The sequence below is a fragment of the Parus major genome, chromosome 26 (genome assembly GCF_001522545.3).
Source record: "Parus major isolate Abel chromosome 26, Parus_major1.1, whole genome shotgun sequence".
Taxonomy (NCBI): Eukaryota; Metazoa; Chordata; class Aves; order Passeriformes; family Paridae; genus Parus; species Parus major.
The window spans coordinates 2665896-2691772 of record NC_031795.1 but is presented as its reverse complement, the minus strand read 5'-3'; the positions used below and the strand labels follow the sequence as shown (position 1 = coordinate 2691772).

The 25877-nt window shown below is 45.4% G+C and overlaps 1 protein-coding gene across 9 annotated transcripts; it reads left to right on the top strand.

Annotated features, from left to right (window-relative positions):
• Positions 1-426: 426 nt before the first annotated feature.
• On the top strand, positions 427-25877 carry HIPK1 (homeodomain interacting protein kinase 1). 9 transcript variants are annotated; one of them, XM_015650719.1, is made up of 17 exons: positions 427-681; positions 1647-2724; positions 8096-8219; positions 9070-9246; positions 10207-10326; positions 11076-11162; positions 11989-12173; positions 12461-12623; positions 12988-13210; positions 14055-14176; positions 15663-15797; positions 18284-18423; positions 18577-18759; positions 19253-19468; positions 19713-19951; positions 20286-20422; positions 21333-25877. In XM_015650719.1, the coding sequence occupies exons 2-17, from the start codon at positions 1649-1651 to the stop codon at positions 21816-21818; spliced, it is 3813 nt and encodes a 1270-aa protein (XP_015506205.1). In that variant the 5' UTR covers positions 427-681; positions 1647-1648; the 3' UTR covers positions 21819-25877. The 9 variants fall into 9 exon arrangements, with proteins under 9 accessions (XP_015506205.1, XP_015506203.1, XP_033375768.1 ...); XM_015650717.1 differs by having other exon boundaries at positions 18281-18423; XM_015650718.3 differs by lacking the exon at positions 427-681 and adding an exon at positions 1038-1142 and having other exon boundaries at positions 18281-18423.

Sequence of the window (25877 nt, the reverse complement as noted above, 5' to 3'; positions counted from 1 at the left end):
CAGATCAGATGCCAGAGCAGATGGCACCGGCTCATGTCCAGATGGGTCTGGAATATCTCCAGTGAGGGAGGCTCCACACCCTTTTGGACAATCTGTTCCCTCACAGTAAAGTTCTTCCTCACGTTCAGGTGGAGCTTCCTGAGCGTCTGTTCCTGCACATTCCTCTGGTGCCATCGCTGGGACCCCGGAGCAGAGCCTGGGCCTTGCTCTGACACCCAGAGCGCGGCCCGGCTGAGCTCCCTAGGCCCGGCACGGCCCAGCCCGACCCGGTTGCCGGCGCTGTCCCGGCCCCGCCCCGCTCGGTCGGTCCCGGCCCGCCCCGGCGCTTCCTGCGGCCGCCCCGCCCCGCGGTCACGTGCGCGTTCGCCCGCTCGGGGCTCGGCTGGCTCGGCCTGTGCAGGCGCTCAGGGCCCGGAGCGGCGGCGGGAGCGCGGCGGGGCCGGGGGCGCTCGGGCCCGGGGCGGTGGCGGGACGGGGCGGGGGGAGCCCGGCCGGGCCGTGAGGGCGCGGCGGAGCCTGGCGGCGGCGGCAGAGCGGCCTGGGGGCTCCCCCCGGCGAGCGCGGGCCGAGCGGGCCGGGCCAGCGGCCGTGGCGGGGCTATGATGAGCCCGCTGCGGGGCTCCGCACCCCCGCGTGTCCCCCAGGCAGGTCCGGCCCGCGGCTGAGAACCCCCCACCGGCGGTGAGTGCGGGTGGCGGGGCCTGGCGGGGCGGGCAGGCCCGGGCCCTCCCCTTCCCTCGCGCTGGGGTTGCGCTGGGCCGGGGAGGGCCCGGGGCGGCGGCGCGGCCGGGCCCGAGTCCCGGTAACGGCCCGGCCCGGCGGGCTCCGTTCCCGACGGGCTCCACTCCCGGCGTTCCGGGCCGCGCGGCGGGCGCTACCCCGCGGGGTGGTTGGGCCTGCCGGGGTTGGGGTTTCCCACTGCCTCTGTTTTTACAGTGCCTAGGAAACAGGCCTGGGGACGGGATCGTAATTTTCGCGGGGTCTTCCCACTTCCTGCGCTCCCCTGATCTTCTGTATTGTTTTCCTCGGTGCCGGGGTTTTTTTTTAGCCTGGAGGAAAGGCGGCTCGGGAGTGACCTTATCACTCTCTGCAACTCCCTGAAAGGAGGGTGTAGCCAGCTGGGGGTCGGGCTCCTCTCCCAGGTAACGAACGGCAGGACAAGAGCACAGAGTGTTTATCTGCGCCTGGGGAGGTTTAGGTTGGACAATAGGAGGAATTTCTTCACTGGTTAGACGTTGGAACGGGCTGCTCAGGGAGGTGGTGGAGTCACCGTCCCTGTAGGTGTTTGAGCAACTGGACGTGGCGCTGAGTGCTCTGGTGTGGGTAACAGGGTGGTGTTTGGTCACTGGGTTGGACTCGATGATCTCAGAGGTCCTTTCCAGCCTAATTGACTGTTATGTTATTCCTGTCGTGTCCTCGGTCTCCTTTCGCCCTTAGAGGGCTGGATAAGGAGCCATGTTCTTCTCAAATGCAGTAATCCCACTGCACAGCCTTGCTCGGCGATGCCCTTAGGAGCAGCAGTTACAGAGGTTCCCTTCCTCTGTGGTGGGTGTCACATGGTGCTCAGAAAAACAAAGGTTTTTGTGCAGGTTGAGAATCTTGTCTGTCACAAACTGCTGCCCCTAATGAGTTCTCTCCTTTTCTAGGTATGGCCTCACAGCTGCAGGTGTTCTCCCCTCCGTCAGTATCCTCGAGTGCCTTCTGCAGTGCCAAGAAACTGAAAGTGGAGCCGTCTGTCTGGGATGTTTCAGGACAGAGCAGTAGTGACAAGTATTATACCCACAGCAAAAACCTCCCAGCAGCTCAAGGGCAAGCCAGCTCCTCTCATCAGGTAGCCAATTTCAGCATCCCTGCCTACGACCAGAACCTCCTTCTCCCTGCTCCCTCTGTCGAGCACATCGTGGTCACCGCGGCCGACAGCACCGGCAGCAGCGCCACAGCATCCTTCCAGAGCAGCCAGACCCTCACACACAGGAGCAACGTTTCTTTGCTGGAACCATACCAAAAATGTGGATTAAAAAGGAAAAGTGAAGAGGTTGACAGCAACGGTAGTGTGCAGATCATTGAGGAACATCCACCTCTCATGCTGCAAAACAGACCTGCGGTGGGTGCTGCGGCCACGACCACTACGGTCACCACAAAAAGCAGCAGCTCCAGTGGGGAGGGGGATTATCAACTAGTCCAGCATGAGATCCTGTGCTCTATGACTAACAGCTATGAGGTCTTGGAATTCCTGGGACGAGGGACGTTCGGGCAGGTGGCGAAATGTTGGAAACGTAGCACGAAGGAGATTGTAGCCATCAAAATCCTGAAGAACCACCCTTCCTACGCCCGGCAGGGCCAGATTGAGGTGAGCATCCTGTCTCGCCTGAGCAGTGAGAATGCTGATGAGTATAACTTCGTCCGCTCCTATGAGTGCTTTCAACACAAGAATCATACATGCCTTGTCTTTGAGATGCTGGAACAGAACTTATATGATTTCTTAAAGCAAAACAAGTTCAGTCCGTTGCCCTTGAAGTACATCCGGCCCATCCTGCAGCAAGTGGCTACTGCCTTGATGAAGCTGAAGAGCTTGGGTCTGATCCATGCTGATTTGAAGCCAGAGAACATCATGTTGGTGGATCCTGCACGCCAGCCCTACAGAGTGAAGGTGATAGACTTTGGGTCAGCCAGCCATGTGTCCAAGGCCGTGTGCTCCACGTACCTGCAGTCACGGTATTACAGGTAAGCACTGCCCCTGCTCACTGAACCAGGTCAGGCTTATCCTGCTGGGGGTTCGTTCTACAGACACTGAGCTCTTCTGTCTAACCCCAGCTGAGGGGCCGCAGGAAATTGTCAGCTCTGCACGTTTCCTGGAGATTTCTTCTGAAAGTTGGATGTCTGCCTTGCAAGGGTGGCCTAATCTGCGGCCCAGTACCTTCCTTTCCCCCCCATATCAGTGCACTGAGTTGATACCCTGTCCACTGGCTTGTGACACTGTATGAAATAGCAAACTAGAGAAGCAGTGTAGGAGTGTTAAGTAGTGCATTTGGGGTTGTCTGCCATGATCTGAAACTGGTCCATTAACCTTGGAGATTTAGAAGGGAGAGAAGTCAAAGGGATGTCAATATCTATTTGCTTTTGTTTCTTCTGATTCTTCATCTTTGTCTGAACCTCCTTGACGAGCACATGACTTCCTGTGTCAACCCTGGCTAAGTCATGCTTTCATGAGATCTGCAGCTCCCTTACAGCACTTAGGAGAAAGATCTCTGCTTCACTTAGCAATATGTAGAGATGTCTTCTACCCTACTCTTGCCCAAGAATTAAAAATAAATTATGGGCAGAGATGTTGAAACTCAGAGACTGTGCGCAAAGCAAGCTGTGCTTTTTCTTTCAATTTTTTCTCCATCTTGGCTCTGTTAAGTGTGTATTTGAATTTAAGTAGCAGCAGACTTCAATAAATGGATGCAGAAAGAACTTCTGGCTTCAAAGGGCTGTGAAGAGTCTGTGCTGTGTTGTCAGGGTTGCTTTGGGTGGAATGTGAGCTCACTTGACGCAAAACTCAGAACTAGTATCTAGTCCTTCCAGCTGGGACCAGACAGGACTGAGACACTCCACCCCACCCCGTGTCTCTGCCCTGTTTGATGTCTTCCCTGGCTGCTCACTTCAGTTTTAAAGCCTGGCTTATTGTAGGTTTGCTCTGCTTATCCCTCATATCCCTGTGTGCTTGCTCCCTTTGTTTTTGTGTTTTCTTTTTAACTAACACCCAGTACCAGCTTTCCATGACATTCCTTTCATGTGATACAGACTTTTCTTAATCCGTTGCTCATGATCTTTGCTCAGTTTGTTGGCACCAATCTTTCCAATTAAACTATTGATTGGTATGGTTTTTTTTGTAGCACTGTTGTCCTGTGCCCCACAGCTCTGTAAAAATGCTCACTCTAAAATACATCATCAGTTTTGTTGTTATTGCATGGAAAGAGGTGACCACTGGTCAAGAATCTGCTCTATCTGACTTGGCACATGTGTCAGAAAAGCAGTATGGGGAGGCCCATGGTGCTTTTTAGTTTTTGGTATCTCAGAAAGCAGATTTAGCTGAGGAAAAGCAGTGAGAGTTGATAAGAATCTTCCAGGGGATGCAGGGAGAGAAATTCCTGCTCCATCTGTGTGTGGGGCACTGGACTCCCAGCCCCTTCCAGCTTCCTGGGGTGACTGACTCTGCCAGGAAGGCAAATAACCTGGGATTAGGTGGCGTTGGACTGTCTGCTTGGCTGGAGTAAAGAATGCTGTGATGTGGAAATCTAGTATTTAGTGATATGTAATTAGTCTAATGGTGATGATTACTAAAATCCATAATCTAGGAATTTGCAAAGATGGCGCAGAAACTAGCTTGTTGTAGGAGAACTGGATTGCTTTACCTGTATTCACGTTAAATTAGTGTTCAGATGAGTTCCAGGTTGGAATTTTTTCAATGCTGTGTTTAATGAAAGAGCATAGACCAATTCTTCATATGGTTCTCTGTCAGCCATTAAAAATAAACTTCTCTGTTCTCACTTTTTAGCTTTCAATCCTTGTTACTGACACTTAGGTAACCTCTCCTGTAGAGAACTCTAAACCAGCTACACTCGGGTGCTGTAGGATAGATTTTCTCATTTATGTACCCTTGAGGAAAAAAATCTTCCTTTATTAATTTCTGTGCTGCTGGAGGTCATACTGCCCGGCAGCCCAGCTCGCTCAGGGTCTGGCTGTCCTGCTGGCAGTGACACCTTGCTCCATGTACAGCTCCAGCAGCATTGCTCGTTGGGCTGTCACAGTGGGTTTGTCAGGACAGGTGTGCCAAGGCTGAGTCAGGATCCCTTTTCCACAGACACTGCTGCTGTCTGACCCCACTCAGGAGGGGAAATTCTACTGCTCACACTTTAAAGAGTGAGTAGTAGTGCCCATGAAGAATTCTCTGACTCTGAAGCCCATCATGGAGTAGGAGTAGATCAGCTCTCTGCAGGGAACAGTTTCTGTGGCAGCTCTAGGATGTTTTTGCAGTAATTCCTCACCTGAAAACTCAGGTGAGTTTGTTTTTGTTCTTGGGGAGGATGAACAATGGAAGGACAGAGTGTACAGAAATAAAAAACCCTTGGAATACTGATCTCCCTGCTGTACAGAGTGGGGTTTACTCATATCCTGTGTTATATGTGAGTGCAGCATCTGGGAGTTTTACTCAGCTCCCTGTCTCGGGGGGCTGCCTGTGGGCCAGTGTGGAGCACAAAATGTAGGACTGGATAATTTGTGCTATGAGAAGGTGGCCCTGAGCTCTGAGGGAGCTGCAGAGTGCAGGAGTATCCATTTCTCACCTCTGCTTTGGGCTCCATGACCTACTTCTGTCCCAGCCATGCTGGCCTGGGGAGCAGCAGCATCTGCTGCCAAGTCTAACTCTGCTAATCCAGCTCTTTGCTGGCCGTGCTGCTCCCTGCATTGCTGCACTTGCACAGGCTCTGTGTTCCCACCATCCCAAAGCACAGGTGTAAACAGGGGGTGTTTGCAAATGCTGGGATGCTGTGAGTCCTTTCTCTTCTGAGAGTGCCTGAGTGTATTTGTCAGCTTTGGGAGGCAGTACTTGGCAAGCATCTGTGCAAAGAGTGTTGCTGATTTTATTTCAAAGAGCTTAAGATGGTAAAATCACTTTAATCTCTGGCAGAACAGCTATGGAAGTGACCTCTGCCTGCTGTCCTGGTTCAGCTCACATCTCATAAGGCTGGTAATTGCAGTGGTGTAAAAGGAGATGAGAGAAATTCTGATTTCCCAGCTCAGTCCTGCAATCAGAATGAAATCAGGTGGCTCATGAGAAGTTCATTTAGTTGCAAGGAATAGAATACAAGACTTCAACTTGCTGTCATCATGGTATTGAGATGTAGGAATACGAGAGTCTATTCCATCCTGGAGTTGAAGTCCAGCAAACTGCCACAAATCTCTATTTCCATTGGGATTGGAAGGGGGGTTTTAACACACAAGAGAAGAATTAGCGTGCTCTGCATATTCCACAAGCCATCTATATTTTATTTTTTTTGCCAGTCCAAATGTAGCATTCTTTATATGACAGGTCTGGGTCCTTTCTGATTTGGAAATTCCTGCATCAGGATAATCAAGAGGGGCAGTACAGTTTGCTGATGATGTCTCATAAAGTAATGGCAAGGGAAGGCTCCTGTGTAAATGTATGAATTGTGTTTTTTCTACTTGTGAAGAAAGAGATTCCTCTGGTTTGCACCGCTTAGCCTGTAGAAATTTGTATCTATTCTAACATATTTCCTTAAAATATAAATGTTAGCAGGACAGTCAACATTCAAATATCAGCTATTGCTGCTATGATATATTATGTATGATATATATTATATCTATATCTATTTTATTTTCACGTGTGAGAAACTTCTCCAAAGTCAACAACTGCCAGGAGCAGCCAAACAAGAAGGTAGAAAGAGACCTTCAAGGTGTTGAGTAGAGAGTGTCATTGTGTCTTAGCTTGAATGAGCTATTATTCTGATTACTGGAGATGTATCATGGCTCTGGTTTTCGGGGCTCAGACATCATAAAATCTAGATAATAAAGAATAAAAGTGACCTCACTGCAACAAGCAGCTGGGTCAGCTGTTTATCATTTTTATAAAATCCCAGACTGGTTTGGATTGGAAAGGAGCTTAGAGCTCATCTCATCCTACCCCTGCCATGGGCAGGGACACCTTCCACTATCCCAGGTTGCTCTAACCTCAGTCCATTTCTGATCTTGTGCTTTCTCGGGTGCCCTGTGCCTGAGCAACTGGGCTGAGTGCCTTTGTTTTGGAGACACCTGTGTAGACACCTAAAACAAAAGGTGTATCTGTGTCACCACAGCACAAAGGGTGATTAATTTGGAGTCACTTCTTGCCATGGACAAACAGTTGGGAGGTTGAGCAGTAGAGGAGGGTGGGTGTCAAATTTACTGACACCTTACCAAGCCCTGGTTTTTAGAATTCTGTAGAGGGATCAGAGCTGATTTCAGAGCCTTTTTTGAAATATCCATAGTGTAACACCAGAAATGCCACACAAGCCCTGGGGCATGACCAGGAAATGGATAGCCTGGAGTTTAGAGCTTTTCTGTCTTCCTTTGCTCTCCTGTTGGTTATGCATGATGAGGGTCAAGGCTTTTGTATTTCCTGTACTTTTCCAGAGTAAATTCCCACACCAGCTCACGTGGGGTTTGCAGCACCTGGGGTTTTGTGGTCTAGGCAAATGTAGGACCAGAATTTCTCCTGTCAGATTGGCCTCAGTTTGTTTCAGAACTCTGTGTAGGTGAAGAGCTGTACTAAAACATCCTTCTGTGTTATGAGTCAGCTCCAGACAGAAATCTCCCTGAAATTCCAACCTGTTAGAGAAGCAAACCCTGCTCGGAGTGTGAATTTTTTTTATCACCTCCCCATGAAGGCTGGGCCAGACAGGTACATTTTGCATTAGGTGTGGTTGAGTGCACAGAAACCTGAAACACAACCTCCAGCTGGGCTTTCTGCATCCATTTTAAACTCAAAACTCTCTGAGCAAACCCTGCATAAAAACCTGCTGATAGAAACCCAGCAGCTCTCTGAGGAGCTCCTTTTCCTGGCCCAGCAGGTGCTCTTCTTTCTCACATGAAGCAGGCAAGCCTCCTGCAGCTGCCTGGGGTCTCAAGACCTTCTAGAAAAGTCTCAGTTTGCTAGAGCTTATCCTCGCAGTTCTGTTAGGATGGGCTGGACTAAATGATCTTGAAGAGCTCACCATAATTCTGTGATGCTGTGTGCTGTCTCAGGGACATCTCACATGCTGTCAAGTGTAATTAAACTGATTACCCACAGAGTAACTTAATGCAACTGTGATATAAAGGCCTCATAGGAGCTGGGGGGAACCGTGGCAAGAAAATAATCCACCTAAGTGATTAAAAGGTTGGGATCCATTAGGCCACCCAAGGAAAGAACTTCTGCTTTGAAGTGAATAATTTATATTCACACAGATTTACTTGTTCATGGAGGGGCTTTACCCAGAGTGGTTTACAGGGAAGAAATGCAGCTTTCAGAGTAAATGATTTGACTTCGGCCTTTTCTCTCCTTTTCCCTTTCCAGAGCTCCTGAGATCATCCTGGGTTTGCCGTTTTGTGAAGCCATTGACATGTGGTCACTGGGCTGTGTCATAGCTGAGCTGTTTCTGGGCTGGCCTCTGTATCCAGGAGCATCTGAGTATGACCAGGTGAGAGCACGTGGGGGATGTGGAATCTTCACATGAAATCAAATTTTCTGCCTTCAAACCCTCCTGAACCCCTCAAGTCCTGCATCAGTTTTCATCACTGCACATTGCTGCTGTCTGAGCTCATTTTCTCTCTGTGATATTCCCATTGTCTCTAGGCAGGGAGCACAGAGTTCTGTGTGTTTTCACTTGAGCTGAGTGTATCCTGTCCAAAAAAAAAAGGGGCCAATTTGCAGTTAACCCCTGGTTTCCAAACCCAAAAGCTGTTGAAACACCTTCCTGCCAAAGCAGAATCGAGGTGTGTGTTTCCTGGTGTGAAGCACCCTCTGTAATTTCACCCTCTGTAATTTCACCATGAGGGCGGTTTTTCCATGTGGGGACAGAGCAAGCTTATCATTCCTGCCCTGTTAATACCTACAGCAACCCTCAGTTTTTATGCAAAGTGTGAGCCTCAAGCTGTCTTTGGAATCCAAGGGCAAGACTCTGAGAGGCATCTTGAACTAATTAGTCCTGTCTGTGGACTTGGCATTATTACCTGGCCTAGTCAGTGCCTATAAAAGGACAAAAAGTCTCTGAGAGGGGTTTTTTTCAGAGTAGTTTTTCCACTGGGGTTTTTGTGGTGGGATCTTGTTACAGTGCTTGATACGGTTTTCCTTATGTGATAAAATACATGAAAACTTACTAAGTTTGAAAACTTACTTGTCATGTGTCTTCCCAGAGCTGTAAATTTCCAAAGGAAACACAGCCGTACCTTAATTAACAGAATGAGTTAGAAAGTAGCTGAGGTAGGGCCTGGTGGTTTCCTTGTGCACCGAGTTTTGTGTAATTCTGAGAACCTTATCTGCTCATTTAGGTGGCTGGGGAGGAGCTGCTTTTTCCATTGCTTAATGACAGGATTCTGCAGCCCTCTGTGAGGTGTGACTTCATCGGGTTCATTTTGATGTCTGAATTTCCCTTGAAGACTGAGGATGACTTGGCTTTCATGTTTTCTGAGATCCTGCAGCAGAAAGTGGAAGTTGAGGTGGAACATGTGAGAGGATGTCTCCAAGAATAAGTTAATGGGCTGGGATGGGATTTACAGCTATTTTTTTAAACACCCTTTGGCTGTAAAGCAAAAGTTATGTCCTGAAACAGTAGAACTGCTACCTGAACTACTGTGTAGGTGCAAGAAATATTCACGTGCAGACACTTGGATCCACCTTGGCTTAATTGAAAAGTGAGCCCATAAATTCAGGTGATCACAAGATGTGACAGTGCCCTGTTTTGGCACAGTGGCATGGCAGGAGTTTGGCAAATAAGAAATGCTAAGGATCTGTAATTGATGTTTTGATCAAGGCACAGTTACGTTAACACTGTGGAGTTTTTAATAAATTTGCTATTTTCTTTCCTTTTGAGCATACCTTTTTATTTGTTATCTCTTTACCAGTGTCTTATCAATACCATCACAAGGATATGGATGCATCTTCCAAAATTCTGAGCCATGTAAAAATGTAAATTTTTAACATGTAAAAATTAGTATATTAAATGTCTTTGAGGATGTTTGGTCTTGGTTTTCTGGTCAGTGAGAGCTTTCGCCATATTCTAAAGTTTTGTGCCTAGTGTATTGTGTAGGCATGCACAGCGGTGTTGCTTGGATAATTATGCCTTTAATTATTTATACATACATGATAAATTTTGCAGTATTTTTCCCTCAAAATATGTATTTCTTACACTGTTTAATGTCTTAAAAGCCTACAGTCTACTTACATAGCAAAAAATATTTTCATAAAATAAGAAAGATGCATTTAAAACCTGAAATTTTTGTGTGGTTGCAAAAGTGGCTTTACAAGTACTTGAGATGGTCCCTTTAATTTTGCAGTTTTGCATATCTGGACAGTCTTTCTTTACAGGTAATTTTCTATTAGCTATGAACAAACCTGGCTGTTAATTACCTCATTAGCTGTAAATTCTTTATGGTGGGAGTCCTCACTCTTGTAATTTTCTTTCCTAGATTCGTTATATTTCACAAACTCAAGGCCTTCCAGCAGAATATCTTCTCAGTGCAGGAACGAAAACAAGCAGGTTTTTTAACAGAGATCCAAATCTGGGATACCCACTGTGGAGGCTCAAGGTTTGTCTGTCTCTTCCAACCCCAATTCTCGTTTGTTCATCAAAATTCCCACCCAGTTTTGGCGTGCTGTGAAAACATTGTGAGTGAGGATTGGCTTTGAAACATGGCTGATTTGGGGTCTGTGAATTGTAGGAGCTGTGCAGAACTCCCGGTGCTGCTCTGCCAAAAGCAGCAGTGCATGATAGCACCAGCAAAGAGTGGGTGTTCCATCATTGAGATAATGGGTGCTTATTGTGGGCTGCTCATTCTCAGGGAAGTGTGTCATCTTGTTGTCATCTCCTGACAATCCAACCAGTAAAGTATGGAGTATTTTGTGATGGGTTTGTTAGTTTAACAGGAATCTGGTTATGGGTTGGCAGAGGACAGGAAAGAATGGGATGTAGGCCTGATTTACCTTTAAAGCTGAGCAGCAAAAAGAAGGGAATTTTGCCTTTCTTCTTTGTAGAAGAGGGATTTAAAATATTTATAGCCTCTTCCTAAATCAGAAACCTTCAGTTCTTTTGGCTAATGTACTCCCCAAGGAAGCCTTGAAATGAAGTCATTCTGTTTTTAATTCAGCTTTGCAATAAATGATCTTTCCAGCTGAGGGAATGGGATCCCAGGGCTCTTTGGATTTGACCTGCTGGTGTGTGGTATGTCTGAAAGCAGTGAATGATCATCCTCAATTTCTTATACCAGCAAATTTCTTGCTGCTTTTTCCTTATCAATATGCAATATCTATGTTTATACTAATTTGGTTTTTTTTATAGACCCCAGAAGAACATGAGTTGGAAACTGGAATAAAATCAAAAGAAGCTCGGAAATATATATTCAACTGTTTGGATGATATGGCGCAGGTGTGTGGGGATCTTGGGACACAGATAACTCATTAATTTTTCATAAATTTAATTCAGTAACTAATTTTTGTGGGGATCTCTAAAAATGAGGAGTAGCCAGTCATCTTTCACTGGCAGTTCAGAGCACTGATGGAGGTTTACCATAGTGCCAATTAGCATCAGAAATCAGTGGATTAAAAACAGTCAAAATGTTAATTATGAAGCTGTTTGAAATGTTTTGAGTTTTCTTATGCCTCAGTGTGTTAGACAGGAGTGTGCCCAGGCTGTTCCCAGCATAGTAGAGCAGTAGGAGGGCTGAGCCCCTTCAAATGCATTTGTAGGGTTAAACCTCTTATTAGACTTTGGAAATAATGACAAGAACTACAGATCATTCTTACTGTCATTCTCTCTTTAGAGGTAAAATGAAGGAATATCTGAGTGGTTTTACTATCATGAGGCCTTAAATCTTAAATAGCAATTTTCTATCACTCTTGTAGCTGTTACCATCAGGTTACATCTGTGCAGAGAAGGTGGAATCATTCTGGCTTGCCAGCCCCGTATAGATTCTCCCAGAACATGAGGGGATTTTGCCAGTGAGTGGAGAATGAAGCCTGGTTGATACCTATGAATAAACCCAACTCCCTGTTGAGAATTCCACATGAAAGTTTGACTTTCTCTCCTAGAATGAGCAAGGGAAGGGCGGTGTTTTAACACCGTAATACCTGAAATTAGTCTGGCTAAGAGACAGTAATGCTTAATAAATATTTTTGTGTGATGTGAAGTTACTGAATTGTTAGGCAGCAATTAATTTGATGCTTGTGTGAACTTCTCCCATTTGATTTTCTAGGTGAATATGTCTACAGACTTAGAAGGGACTGACATGTTGGCAGAGAAGGCTGACCGAAGGGAATACATTGATTTGTTGAAGAAAATGTTGACAATTGATGCAGATAAGAGAATTACTCCACTGAAGACTTTGAACCATTCGTTTGTTACAATGGCACATCTGCTGGACTTCCCCCACAGTAACCAGTAAGCTCCCTTGGATGAGTTGTTTTGTTTCAGGATTTGCTGGAATCACAGAGCAACACTTCCCAGCTTTCTGTCAGTGCTGTTTTGTGCAGTTCCTGGCTGATCTGAAAATACCAATGGCATGTGTAAGGAATTGAATGTTCATAAGCTTCCTTTTCATGTTTTAGGACATTCTTTATTGATTTAAAAGAACCTAAACCTAAAGCACGTGCATAAAGTTGGGAATCTGTCACATCTGTGTCCTGTTTTTACAAATCTGATGTTTTCCTTCTGTCATTCTGTTCCAGTGTGAAATCTTGCTTTCAGAATATGGAAATCTGCAAGAGAAGAGTGAACATGTATGATACAGTGAATCAGATCAAGAGCCCTTTCACCACTCATGTTGCTCCTAACACAAGCACAAACCTGACAATGAGCTTTAACAACCAGCTCAACACAGTACACAACCAGGTATAGCATTTTTCACCTGTTTTATCCTAATCAAAGACATGGAGTAGGCTGATCTGGTGCCATCAGGCCAAAGTTTAAAAAAAAATTTACTGTCCAGAATTCATAGTCTTGTCTCAAAGTGTAATTTTCCAAAAGTCAATACAAGGAGCCTCTTTACTTCACGTATTGAAAATTTGTCAGTTCAGCAGCAAGTAAATTGGGTGCAGTTCATGGTTTTTTGTTCTGTGTTGTCTTAAGCCTTTTACCTCAAGCATTTTCCAGGTGCTTTCCTCCTAGTTTAATATTGATGGTTCCTATTGTTTGTTTTATAACAAAGAGAGATAAGATTACAAGAGATAAGTGATTTTTTTGTTTATTTTTCTAGGCCAGTGTGTTGGCTTCCAATTCCACTGCTGCTGCTACTCTTTCCCTGGCCAACTCGGACGTCTCCCTGCTCAACTACCAGTCTGCCCTGTACCCATCCTCTGCAGCCCCAGTGGCAGGAGTGGCTCAGCAGAGTGTTTCCTTGCAGCCTGGAACCACCCAGATCTGCACACAGACAGACCCCTTCCAGCAAACATTCATTGTTTGTCCCCCTGCTTTTCAAAGTAAGCCGAGAACCCTTTGTGTGATGCTGTGGTTTCAGTCAGTTAAGGCAGAAGAAATTGTGATTTGTACTAAACTGAGATAACCCTGGCTTGAGCAGAGCTTTCTGTGGGTGTCACACAGGGTTCTTGCATCAGATGGAAGTGCAGAACCAGGTCAGACATGTGCAGGCAGCTTGATTCCCTTCCAGATCGTGCTGGAACAGGTGACAGGATCTTGCCTGCCTGGCTTGCAGGTTCCAGCTGGTTGCTCAACCAGTTTTTCCCCCCAAACTGAACACAGCAGCATTCCACAGAAAGCAAGGAGCAGAGGAGCCAGACCTGCCTAAAAATCAGTGTGTCTTGCTGTGTTTTCTTAAGAGCAAATATCTGGTGTTTGAGCCTCAGTTCACAACCCTGATGCAGGTTTTTGCTGCCAGTGGATTTTCACAGGTTGTAGGTCAGTGAGCTTAGCACAGGCAGAGCTCTGTTCATGCCGCTGTTCATCCTCAGGGTTCTGTGGTAACGCTGATACCTGGACAGTCTGAAGGGTTATTTGTGATAATGTTATTTGTGACTTGGGAACTGATGGTGTAAGGCTTGAACTTTAAACTTGTCTCAAGCAACTTGGAACAGCATTACTGTTCCTGAAAACCAGGCTCCACAGAGCCAGGCTGGTGAGGGTAGCTGTCCTTCATGGATCCCAGGATGCAGAAGTATTTCCTCCAGCTGGTGTTTTACTGGGATTTTGTCAAAGCTTTTTTTATCCCTTAATCCAATCCTCTGCCCTTACCTAGTAGGAATTTGATTTTTGGAAACAAATGAAAGAATAATAAGGCAGCTTAGTGATGTGTCTTGTCCTCCACAGCTGGACTTCAGGCAACTACAAAGCATTCTGGGTTCCCAGTCAGGATGGAAAATGCTGTCCCAATTGTGCCACAAGCACCTGCAGCACAGCCTCTGCAGATCCAGTCTGGAGTTCTCACACAGGTAAAAAAACCATCCCAAACCCCTCATAGGCTTAACTGCAATTACACCATCCAGGAAAACCTGCCTGAGTGCAGGGGATTCTCAGGACACTCTGAAAGGTTAAATGCAGGTCACTTCTAAGACAGTATTTTCTTGTTTTGTTTTGTTTTTCTGGAATATTTAAAGTCTGAGCTAATTTATATCATGTACCTCCCTGGTTTTAGGAGTTTGATTTAATAATGGGAATAAATATGTGGTTTTCAGCTGCTAAAAACAGGCTGTATTTTTCAGGCATGGACACTGCCTTACAGGCAGTGCTGGTCATTTTTGCCTACACTTTAAAAACGTGGCAGGAGAAATCATTGCTGTGAGAAGTGAGATCCCAGTAAATAGAGGTGACAACAAAGATTACTCATGCTAAAATTTTGTCTTTAAATCAACAAAATTATTTCTGAATCCTTCTCACCTAGTCATATTCATAGTGTAAATTAATGTGTAGCAATGACATATCTATTTCTGCAGTTTGCAGTTTAAGCAACATGCAATAACCAAAATTTGCAAATCATTCTAAAAATGATGTTATAAATATTAGTGATGTGTCATAAATTAAAACCATTTTAATTTACAAAAAGTAATCCTTTAATATACAGTAAGTTCCTGGTGATTCACAAGTTTTATTCACTGAAAATTTGTAGTTGCCTTTATAATTAAGTGCATTTTTATTTATTTGGATAGTGTTAGTTTCTGCTGGTATTAACATGTACTCTGTTAGTTTTACTCTTCAGGTAGTATATTGCACTTACTGGCCTTCTTGTAGAGGAGTAATTTTTAGTTTTTTCAGTCCAAATATTTCTGTATTGCTGGTTTCTTTAGCATTAATGATACAGGTCACAGTATCCAAAAAGCAGAATCCACTTGAAGGCCCTCCTGAATCCAAGAGTGCACATTGCACACCAAGAATATAATTTTAATTAGACATTTGATGGACTAATACATGTCTGGGTGGTTTCATCACAGATAATTTTGCTCTTCATGACACCAAAGATCTGCTGTGCCTTCCATGAAATCCCATAGTTTACCTTTCCTCAAGAGTTCTGTGTGTGGATTTGAAGGTCTGAGACAGCAAGTGCGGGAGCTGCCTGGGGTGCAGTTTGTGCCATGGCTAGTGCAGCGTGGCTGTCACTTGCTCTCTGGGACCCAGTAAAGTGCCAGTAGCTGAACTCACTTAGACTTTTGAACTGTGTCATCAGAGAGAGATCCCATCCCCCAAATTTTTGCCCAACTTGTTTTGACTTTTTAACTGTGTCACTGGACTGGAGATTCCCAGTTGCTCGTGCTCTCCCCAGGGCCATGAAGGTGCCTGTGGAGGAGCTGCAGGGTCTGGGTGTTGGTGTTGGTGCGTCCCTTCCCTCCTGTGCCGCAGAGCGCCGGCGCGGTGCCCAACGCACTGACCTGCACTTACCTGCCTCAGCTCTGTGTTTCACTCACTGCCTGATCTACATTTCAGGGAAGCTGTACACCACTAATGGTAGCAACTCTTCATCCTCAAGTAGCCACCATCACGCCGCAGTATGCGGTGCCCTTTACCCTGAACTGCGCAGCCGGCCGGCCGGCGCTGGTCGAACAGACGGCTGCAGTACTGGTAATTGCCTCCCTTGATTGTGTTCACTAACTGAGTTTTTGTTTTAACTTAGACTTGCAGAGGGCATGGAAGCATGTGCCATCTTGTGGCTGTGTTCTTGCTACATCTTAATGTCTTGTTGTTTTCCTCCCCAACATTGCTGAAGCACTGTCTGACTCTGACGTTTAGTGTGGCTCTGTAAAGAATCCAGATCCATTGACTATTACCTTTGCTAGCCTAGTACTGAAAGCTCTTCTAAACTAGACCCTAGAAGAGTTGTAATCGTTCTTGTTCTTCGCTTACTCTCCTATCTTTGCCTTTTGATTGTGGAATACAAAGGAATCAGTCTTTAGCTTGACTCTGCTACAGGTACCTGGATGGCCAGAATTTGACCTACTTGGCAAGTTAGCTCCATATTTTGTTTGCAACATGTGTAAAGCTGCTTCTTATGGAGAAATGTTTCAAATCATTAAGCACAGGCTAAAATCCCTAATGACAACAAATCCTTTAATGTATTCCTCTAGCAGTTTATTTCTCTTAACCTCTGTTGAACATTGACAATGATTTTCTGGCCTTTTGTTATTTATAGCCAATCGCACGTAGCTTGCTTCATCCAGATAAAGATTCTGTTCCTCACAGATACTTTCAGTTGATATGTATTTCTTGGTTGAAATTAAAGGTGAGCTCTAGTATCCAAAATTGCAGTAGCTAGCTTTTATGTCATTTGGAACAATTTGAAAAAAGGATGGGGGAAGGGAATGAACACACCTTTAAGAAGTGTATGTTTGCAAAATTGTCCTCTTCTGTATTCTGGCACCTGCATCAGAACAACTTTGCAAGTGCCACAAAGAAGTCATTGTAAAACTCCAGAATCAGATCAGTGAAGCTTATGAAAACATTGCAGTGCACTGAAGTGCTGGTATCCTCACATGTCCTTCAAAGCACATTCCATTGTGTGAACCATGTTGTTTCTTGTGGCTTTAAAGTGGTAGTTTGAATGTCATTTTCTTCCGAGAGGGAGGCCTCTGCTGAAGTGGAATTTCCTCGAGTCATACCTGTCCTGAAATTTAAACCCTTTCATTTGAGTTCTTGTGAACCAAGTGAGCTGTTCCCTGGTTCTGGGGATGGGAAGGCAGGAGAGTGGGGTTCTCCTGGTCACAGCTCTGAGCTAAACAGACCCAGGGGTGCTTCTTCTTTCCTCCTGTTGAATTTTGATTGCTGAAAATCTGCAATCTGGGCTCCAAAAACAGCAAGGGGTGACTGTAGCAGAGCTTGGGACACAAGCGAGTTGTTAGCGATGTTTTCCAAGCTGTCTTTGGGCTTTGATTCAACAGGCAAATTCTGTTCTGCTGTGTGTGTGCAGTGGACCTGAGGTTCAGCTCCCTGTACAGCAGGGGAGATCAGAGCCGGCTGTCTCCAGACTCGGAGCCTGCATTCTGAGTTTCTCTGGAGGACTTGACTAGTTCTGTTTGGATTCTGGGAGCCTTTGGCGTGAATTTGCTCACCTTTAGTGCTTCCAACACTTCTCCCTTGCTGCTTTCCCTGAGTTTGCATTAGCCATTTGCTAAGCTTTGCGTATTTTTGTCCTTCCTCTGTCAAAACAGTTCGTCGCTTGGAAGGCCCGATTTCTGCCTCTCATTGGGAATTTATATCTTGCTGTATTAAACTCTCTGCTTTGTCTTGTGCAGGTGTTGGCTTTTGGAAAGACGCATGGTGTGACTTTTAACATATTTCTCTTTTTATTTTTTTATTTTTTCAATGTTATTGTTGTTATTATTGTTTTTATTATTCCGCTTATGTTGGCAGAGGTTTTAGCAGCTCTCTGCTTTGAAGGCTTCTTGTTCGGAACTGGTATTTGTACTAAGTGGATGTGTTACTTGCAGAGGTATTGAATTTAAAACAGCATGTTTTGCAGTTTAAGCTGCAGGAGAGAAAGCCATATATTATCAAAATAATGAAAATATTACACTGTCAGATTTATTTGGACAGGAACATTGATAATATTAATGAATTGAACCTGCCTTCATATAACTAAATTATCTCTCAGTGTGGCTTTTCTTAAATGCTTCAGTTGAGGTGTGTGAATTTCCACAATAATAACACCATCTCAGCTCTCTCAACATGAGCCCTGCAAGGCAGAAAAACAGAAAGGACCAAATTGGTTTAATATTTTGGGAGTTTTCAGTAGAACAGTGGTGTAAGTTTATGTTCAGAAATGGTCCCAAGCAGTTCTGCTGCACCTGGCAGTGCAATACCTGGCTGCACATGCAGTACAATATAAACATTGTTTTCTCCTGGTGACAGCAGTGATAAAAGAGATCTGAAAAATGTTGGGCAAGTTCATTCCTCTGGTTTTCTTGTTCTTGAGAAAACGTGCATGGATGAGCTGTATCTCTGCAAGCTAACAATCCACCCCAGTGCATTTATTGCTTGGACAAATCTCTGCCTGCCTCTGCAGGAACTGAAGCCTAGTAAGCTTCGTGTCTGTGTTTGTTGTTTTGCAGCAGGCCTGGCCGGGGGGAACCCAGCAGATCCTGCTCCCTTCCACCTGGCAGCAGCTCCCAGGGGTTGCTTTGCACAACTCTGTCCAGCCAGCAGCCGTGATCCCAGAGACCATTGGCAGCAGCCAGCAGTTGGCTGACTGGAGGTAGGGATTGCAGGGCTTCAGTTCCCTGCCAAGTCGGAATACATCCATCACAGTGCCCACAATGTCTCCCTTCCCCTCAGGGGCTCGCTGCTGCTCGTGGTTCCTGCAGTGTAGTCATGGGATTTGGGTCTCTTGCTTTTTTCTTTGCTCCAGGAATGCACATTCCCATGGAAATCAGTACAGCACTCTCATGCAACAGCCATCTCTGCTGACCAACCACGTGACATTGGCCACAGCACAGCCTCTGAATGTTGGGGTTGCTCATGTTGTGAGGCAGCAGCAGAGCAGCAATGTGCCAGCAAAGAAGAACAAGCAGCCAGCACCAAGCACAGCCAAGTAAGAATTCCATTGCTTCCTTTCCCAGTCCTAGAAAAGCCACAAGTTTGTTTGTGGAGGTTGCCTTTATGGTGTGAAAAACACATCTTCTGATCACAGAGGCATTTAGTGCATAACTTTATTGTGCTACATTTAAAGATATCGTGGAGAAAACCTTTGTGCTGTAGTCACTGCTTTAAATTATATTGATTTCAGTGAGTGCAAGGACATGATTGACCAAGTGCTTTGCTGTCCTGATCAGAGGGATTTTACACTCCCAGGATGTTGGTACCAAAGCAATGCGAGTGGCAGAATTTTTGAATGAGGGGTGGCAGTTTCTGACAGTGTTCATGTGGGCCAGTCCCATTCAGAGCATCCCTGAGTGCCTTTGGCTGTGTCTGTGGCACTTTGCTGTTTGTCTGCACTGAGGTTCTGTTCATGTATGTATGTTTATGCTTGTATGTTCCTAATTCTCTTTTTCCTGGAGGTGAATCCTGCTGTGCTTTTCCTGCAGGCCCAGCTCATCTCTGGAGCCTGTGCCCACCCAAGTGTACTCTCTGATTGGGAGCAGCCCCCTGCGCTCCACCTCCTCCTCCTCCAACGTGCTCGTCCCTGTGCAGGAGCAGCACCAGCCCATTGTGATTCCTGACACCCCCAGCCCCCCTGTCAGTGTCATCACCATCCGCAGTGACACTGATGAGGAGGAGGACAGCAAATACAAACCTGCCAGGTGGGATTTCATTTAGCCTGTGCTGGGCTTAGCTCACACATCAGGGAGAGCGGGGAACACGCTCAGAAGAGCTGCATGAGACACAATATTTCCCATCACATCTGTGTGTTGTTGTGCCTGCAGTTAATTAATCTGAGTTTTATCTGACAAGGAGAGGGGGGGTGAGATTCCAGAGGGAGATCTGTAATCTGGTGGGCAAAGTTGAATGTTTCCCATTTGCATTTTGTCTTTTTCTCCCCTGCAGTTTGGGTATGAAGCAGAGATCCAACGTCATCAGCTACGTCACTGTTAACGATTCCCCTGACTCAGACTCATCCCTGAGCAGCCCCTATGCCCCAGACCCCCTGGCCTCGCTCAGGAGCACTGGGAGGGCCCTGGAGCTGCCCAGCAGAGCTGCTGCTGACAGCTCCAGCTCCCGCACCATCATTGTCCCACCCCTGAAAATGCAGCTCAACGACTGCGTTGTAGCCACCCAGGCTTCAGGTGGGTATCTCAGTGTGCTTTGCCAAGGCTCAGGTGCTCTCCTGTGCCTGTGTCACATTCATCTTCACAGTTTTGGACTTTCCTCAATGGGTCTTTCTCAGCTGCTGTTCTGAAAGCATTGGTCTGTTTTCATAGTCAATGACAGATTTACCTTTCATTTATTTACATTTGGCTGCATTTAGGAAAATCTGTAAACATTCCTGATGGTTTCTTAGTCACATTTGAAATCATAATTAAAGCAAAGTCTCTGTGACAGAAACAGTCAGTTTGGTGCCCAGAGCTGGTTACCCACCAGCATGGGAAGGGGGAGGACTAAGCTTGTGACATCTTCCAGGCATCCTGAGCAGCACCAGTAAGACCAAGCCAGTGGCCTCAGTGAGCGGGCAGTCATCAGGATGCTGCATCACACCCACGGGGTACCGCTCCCACCGCGTTGTCACTAACGGCGTGCAGCCCCTCAACCTCAGCCAGGTGAGCCTGCCCGCTTCTGCTGGCCTCGGGGATGCTTCAGAACTGCTTTAGAAACATGTGAGGCAGGGAGAAAGGCTGGCTTGCAAGAGGATCAGTAGTTGCAAGCACTAATTCTTTGGAGCTGATCCTGTCCTGGGGTGGTGCAGGGTAGGACAGACTCTGTGGGGAGTACAGGGAGGTTTCTCAAGGCAAAGAATTTGTACCAGAGAGCAGGAGAAGGAAGTGTGGTTATGTCCATAGTCTCTCTCTGTGCTCTTTGTCACACCTGATTTGTAGCAGGTCCTTCTTGCCACTCAGGATGGTGACACCAAGATGCAGCTGCTGAATTAGAGTAACTTTGAAGGCACAGTATGAGGAAGTTCTTCAGTTCTTTACCTTTCTCTAGACTTCACAGAGTTCCAAGCAGTAGATTAAGACTGGACTTTATCTCTCAAACTAACAATTGGCACCTGACATCTTCGAATGCTTCCATTCAAAGATTGGTTTAGCTTCATTTTGTGTCAGGACTTTTGATCTCTGGGTCACACTGCAGCAGCCTCTCGGAGGAGAGGGAGCATTATTACCCTTGCAGTTCACTTCTGGCATGGGCACCAGACAGGATTTATGGTGCTGAGACAGGGCAGGCCTGCTGCCACCCTCGCAACATGAAGAGGAGTGGATGTGTGAGGGGTTCTGGGTCAGATCTAGGACCTGCCTGCACCTGTCCAGCTGTGGAACCCCCTGAGTGGCAGAGCAAAAGTGTAGCCTTTGTCCTCGTGGAGGTGCTGTTACCTTCTCAGATCTGCGGGAGGGTGTTACAAGGGGGATCTGCAGGTATGTCAGGGGGGATGGAGCAGTCCATCGGGGGCTCCGGCTGCTGCTTGCCCACCTGAGCACAACCACTAACCTCCTTTACTCCCTCCCCTTGCAGAACCAGCAAACCACAGTGCTGGCCTCCCAGGAGAGAAGTGGCAACGCTGTCCCACGCCGGCAGCAAGCTTACGTGGCCCCCCTCACGTCAACGATTTCTCAGGCTCCCTACACGTTCCAGCACAGCAGCCCAGTGCATCCTCACCTGGCAGCAGCCACGGCCAGCGCCCACCTGTCCAGCCAGCCCCACATGTACACTTACGCCCCCACCACTGCAGCCACGCTGGGCTCCACCACCTCCATTGCTCACCTGTTCTCCCCTCAGGGCTCATCACGCCACACCACCTATGCTGCCCACCCCAGCACCCTGGTGCACCAGGTCCCTGTCAGCGTGGGGCCCAGCCTGCTGACCTCTGCCAATGTCCCCCCAGCCCAGTACCAACACCAGTTCGCTCCCCAGTCCTATATTGGTGCTTCCAGAGGATCTGCTATTTACACTGGATACCCGCTGAGCCCCACCAAGATCAACCAGTACTCCTACTTGTAATTCCCATTGAAGCACTGTCCTGCGACGGGTCTGAGAGGCTGGAGAAGGATTTCAGGTGAACCTTTGCCTGGGAATGACTGCCTAGTTTGTGTTTCTCCCTGATCTGCTTGTATGTTGTTCCCAAATGTCTCTGGTGAGTTCAGTCACTAACTGAGCAGCATGTTTTGTTACCAGTACGAGGGTCACTAATTAAGTTTTTAAAATATTACTTACTTTTTATAGATGCTTTTAAAAAATTCATGGTCACGTTTATTTAAAATTGTTCTGTTGTGCTAATCAAAAGGGGTGTCAAATCAGTGTCTCAGAAGACAGATCCTGGTGTCTTTTTTAACTTGTGTACTTAAACTAAAGGATTTGCAGATTCTATTTTAGTAGCTTGCACAAATCCACATTACCACTAAAAATGTAGTGCATGTTTATCTCATTACGTTGCTGGGGCAGTTTTAAAATCAGATTTACTATTTTAACATCTGTTCTCTAATTCACTTGTCTTTAACAAATTGCTGGTTCTGCAAAAGCCATTACATCTCTCCATGTATGTAGGTTTCTGTCAAAGGTGTTTTGTTTACTCCTCTACTTTGTTTAAGGACTGGTAGAGGCAGCTGCCTTATGCCAGCAACACGATACATTCAGGAGTCCTGTAAACCCTGGAGTCTGCTTTGTTTCTTTGAAAATTCTCCATAACCCAGCTGAATTTTTGTTGTGTTCATTGAAGAATTCTTCTAAGTGGTTCAAACTGTATTCAGGATCTCACTGTGTGACAGAGCTCAGCAGCTCTGTCAGGATGTTGTTGTCTCCAGTTGAAAATGAATAATGCAGCATTGCTCTAAAATTTGGTTTCTGCAACTTATTAGATGCTGGCCCTATAATGGAGCTGGATTCCTTCACAGAAGCACAGGGCTTTGCTTTGTTCTGTTTTTCTTAATATTTTTGCCTCATGTGATTCATTTAGGAGGGAGATGAATTTGAAATACAATGAAACATCACTGTATTGATGTGTACAGCTTTTTATACTCCTGTGAGCGTATCCTCCTGGATATGTCAGCAGCTACTCTAAAGCGCTCTTAAATAAGACTTGTAAACAGTACATGCATGTAGGAATTGCAACAAAAAAAAGAAAAAAAGAAAAACTAAGACAAAAAAAGAGAAAAAGAAAAAAGGAAAAAAAAAATCCAGATTTTAAAGTTTATTACTGAATTTAAAACTATTTTAGAAGTTTTGTATTGGTGGTGTTTTAATATTTTACAGAAAATGAAATATGTACATATTGATTAGAAAAATATAACAAGCAAAACTTCCTGCTAACCCCAAATGTTCTGTCTTTGTAATCAAAATGTGTAGTGATTATACTTGAACTCTGTACTTAGTGTTTGTCTAATTCTTAAACGTTCCTGGGGATGGAAGTGTTGTATCCTTTGTATTTAAACCAAAATGAATTGATTCATGTTGGAATGTATGTGATATAATGCAATGGTTAGAGCTCATCACTGTAGCACTGAGAGAGGAGTAGAGCTTCACGAGAGGAAAGGATACCTTGGATTTGTTTTGCACAGGTATGTGTGATGAAGAGTTGTTTGGTGTGTCCCCTTATTGTAGTGCCTTAAATGATGATGTAGTGTGACTAGAGTTTACAGTGAGCTTGCCTTATGAGGGACCAGCAAGCCCCCGTCGAACTGAAGCAATTCACCCACCCAGCTTTCCCCAGCCAGAACAGCAGGATGGTGCAGAGTCCTCTCCCTGTCACCGCTCTCATCCCGGCTCCGTTCTTGTTCCCAGTGAAGTGATGTCCCCTTGAAGCTTTCCCTTGAAATGGCACATGTACTGTTAGTGTCTGTCAGTGCATTTCGAATAAGGTAGTGCTGGGAATGCATTGGAATGTTTAGTCTAATATTGCAAAGTGATTAAATACGTGCAATCACTTTTATTAGGTTTAGTGTAGCGTTACCTTCCCCCACAGGAATAGCAGACGTGTTGTGTAAAATATTGCTAGCTTGGTGATAGAATATTTATACCAAAGAGAGCCTGCTGTAAAGCACATAATACCATTAAAAAGTTTTATTATGCTACTGCTAATGTGGAGTTGTTGGGAAGGTCTGTCAGCTGTAGCCCTAGTTAGTGTTCAGAAGAAATACTCACTTTGGATAATCAGTGCAGGTTTTGGACTACGTTTTGTTTTCTTGGGTCCCTTGTACTAGGAATTATTTCTCATCTAATACATAAAGTATCTTGTTCAAAAGGATGATGATATAAACTGGTTCGAGTGGTCATGTTACTGCAGCAATAAGAGGTTTGGTAACCTTGAACCCCAGTTTATGTTCCGTCCCAGTGGGAAGGAGGCCGGTCCTGACCTGGTTGTGGCAGGAAATGCCCGAGCCATTTCTGCAAGCCCACGTTCCTGCTAGAAGGAAGCCGGGCCTGAGGTGGATGGACTAGGGAGGGATGGAGGGCTGTGGAGATGGACGGTAGCATTAGCCCACGTTGATGTTCAGTGTGTTTGTAGTCGGAGCACTTCTGTGAGCGTGCGGAGAACCAACCTTGCTGTGCCACATCGTTGCTGCAAACGATGCTCTTCGTTGCTGTAGGCACTTTCTTGCTTTTTTTGACATTGCTTGTGTTCAGTACTTGCCTTGAGATACCTCTTGGGTACAGAGTTGTGCCTTTCCACCAAAAGGCAAACCAAGCTCCAACTCCCTGTTTCACAAGTAGGACTTCATGGAAAACACTTAACTAACAGGAAAAAAAAAATATAAAAAGACCTCTAGCAAAATCCGCTAATAATTTTGAGAACTTGCCCACATTCCCCTAAGAAAAGCAGCTTGAAATGTCTATTTAGAGACCTTGTAACACAATTAATCCAAATCAAATGTATTCCCAAAGCACAGTGTCATCTCCTCCACTGCCCGAGTTCCCTGAAGTGTTGGAACAGGGAGGATGAGATGGAAATGATGTAGGTAAAATCAAACGTCCTCCATTTGGAACAAGCTGTAAAACCCCAAAATACCTCTGTGATACACAGCAAACCCCATCCCAGCAGGGCCAGGGTCTCCCAGTCTGGCCCCAGTATATGATGCCAAATTTAGGTGTATTGTGTTCTGCTCTAAGGAGGTACATCCTTCTTCCCTTGCATACCCAGCCTCAAATTGGGTTCAATAATTGACTCTCCTCATTGTCAGAGCCTGCTACACATTTTTGGACAGAAATCTATCTCTGGATAGGAATTGGCATCCTTTAGTTTTCTTTACAACTAATTTGGGATTCACCTTTGGAATATTTGATAGCCGTGGTCCCAGCTAGGTTTGTCTGTGTGATTCTTGAGCTGTTCAATCAGTTTTCTCTTACCTGACCTGTATTTGCAGCTGTGATAGCCCCTGCAGAGGCAACTCCTGAGGCTTTCCTGCTTAGCACCTAATTGATGGGATGCAGTAATTTACCTCTGACTCAGCAATTTCTTTTACTACATGAAACTAAATTGCTTCTAAATGACAGGATTGGCACAGCCCTGCTTTCTTTTTATTAATTTTATTTAAACTTCTGAATGGTGCCGCATGTCCACATGGTTGTTTGTTGCTAAACTTTATATAATGTGTGATTTCAGATTCAGCTTGAACTATATCTATCTCACTACATGTAGCAGTACATTATATGTAATGTTAGTATTTCTGCTTGAATCCTTGATATTGCAATGGAATTCCTACTTTATTAAATGTATTTGATATGCTAGTTACTGTGTAAAATTTAACTTTCTTTTATGGTTGTGCTCTTCCTTTTTACAAGCCGCTAGATACAGGTAGTTTCTGACAATTACTGATCTATGTTTGTATTGCTGATGTACTTAGGGGGTATGTAAAAATCATTTTAACAAAAGAAATAGATATTTAAAAATTTAATACTAACTATATGGGAGAAGGGTCCATTGTGAAAACATAGTTTATCTTTGGATTCAATGTTTGTCTTTGGTTTTACAAAGTAGCTTGTATTTTAAGTATTTTCTACATAATATGGTAAAAATGTAGAACAATTGCAATGCATCAATAAAAAGGGTTAATTTTCTGTACTCTA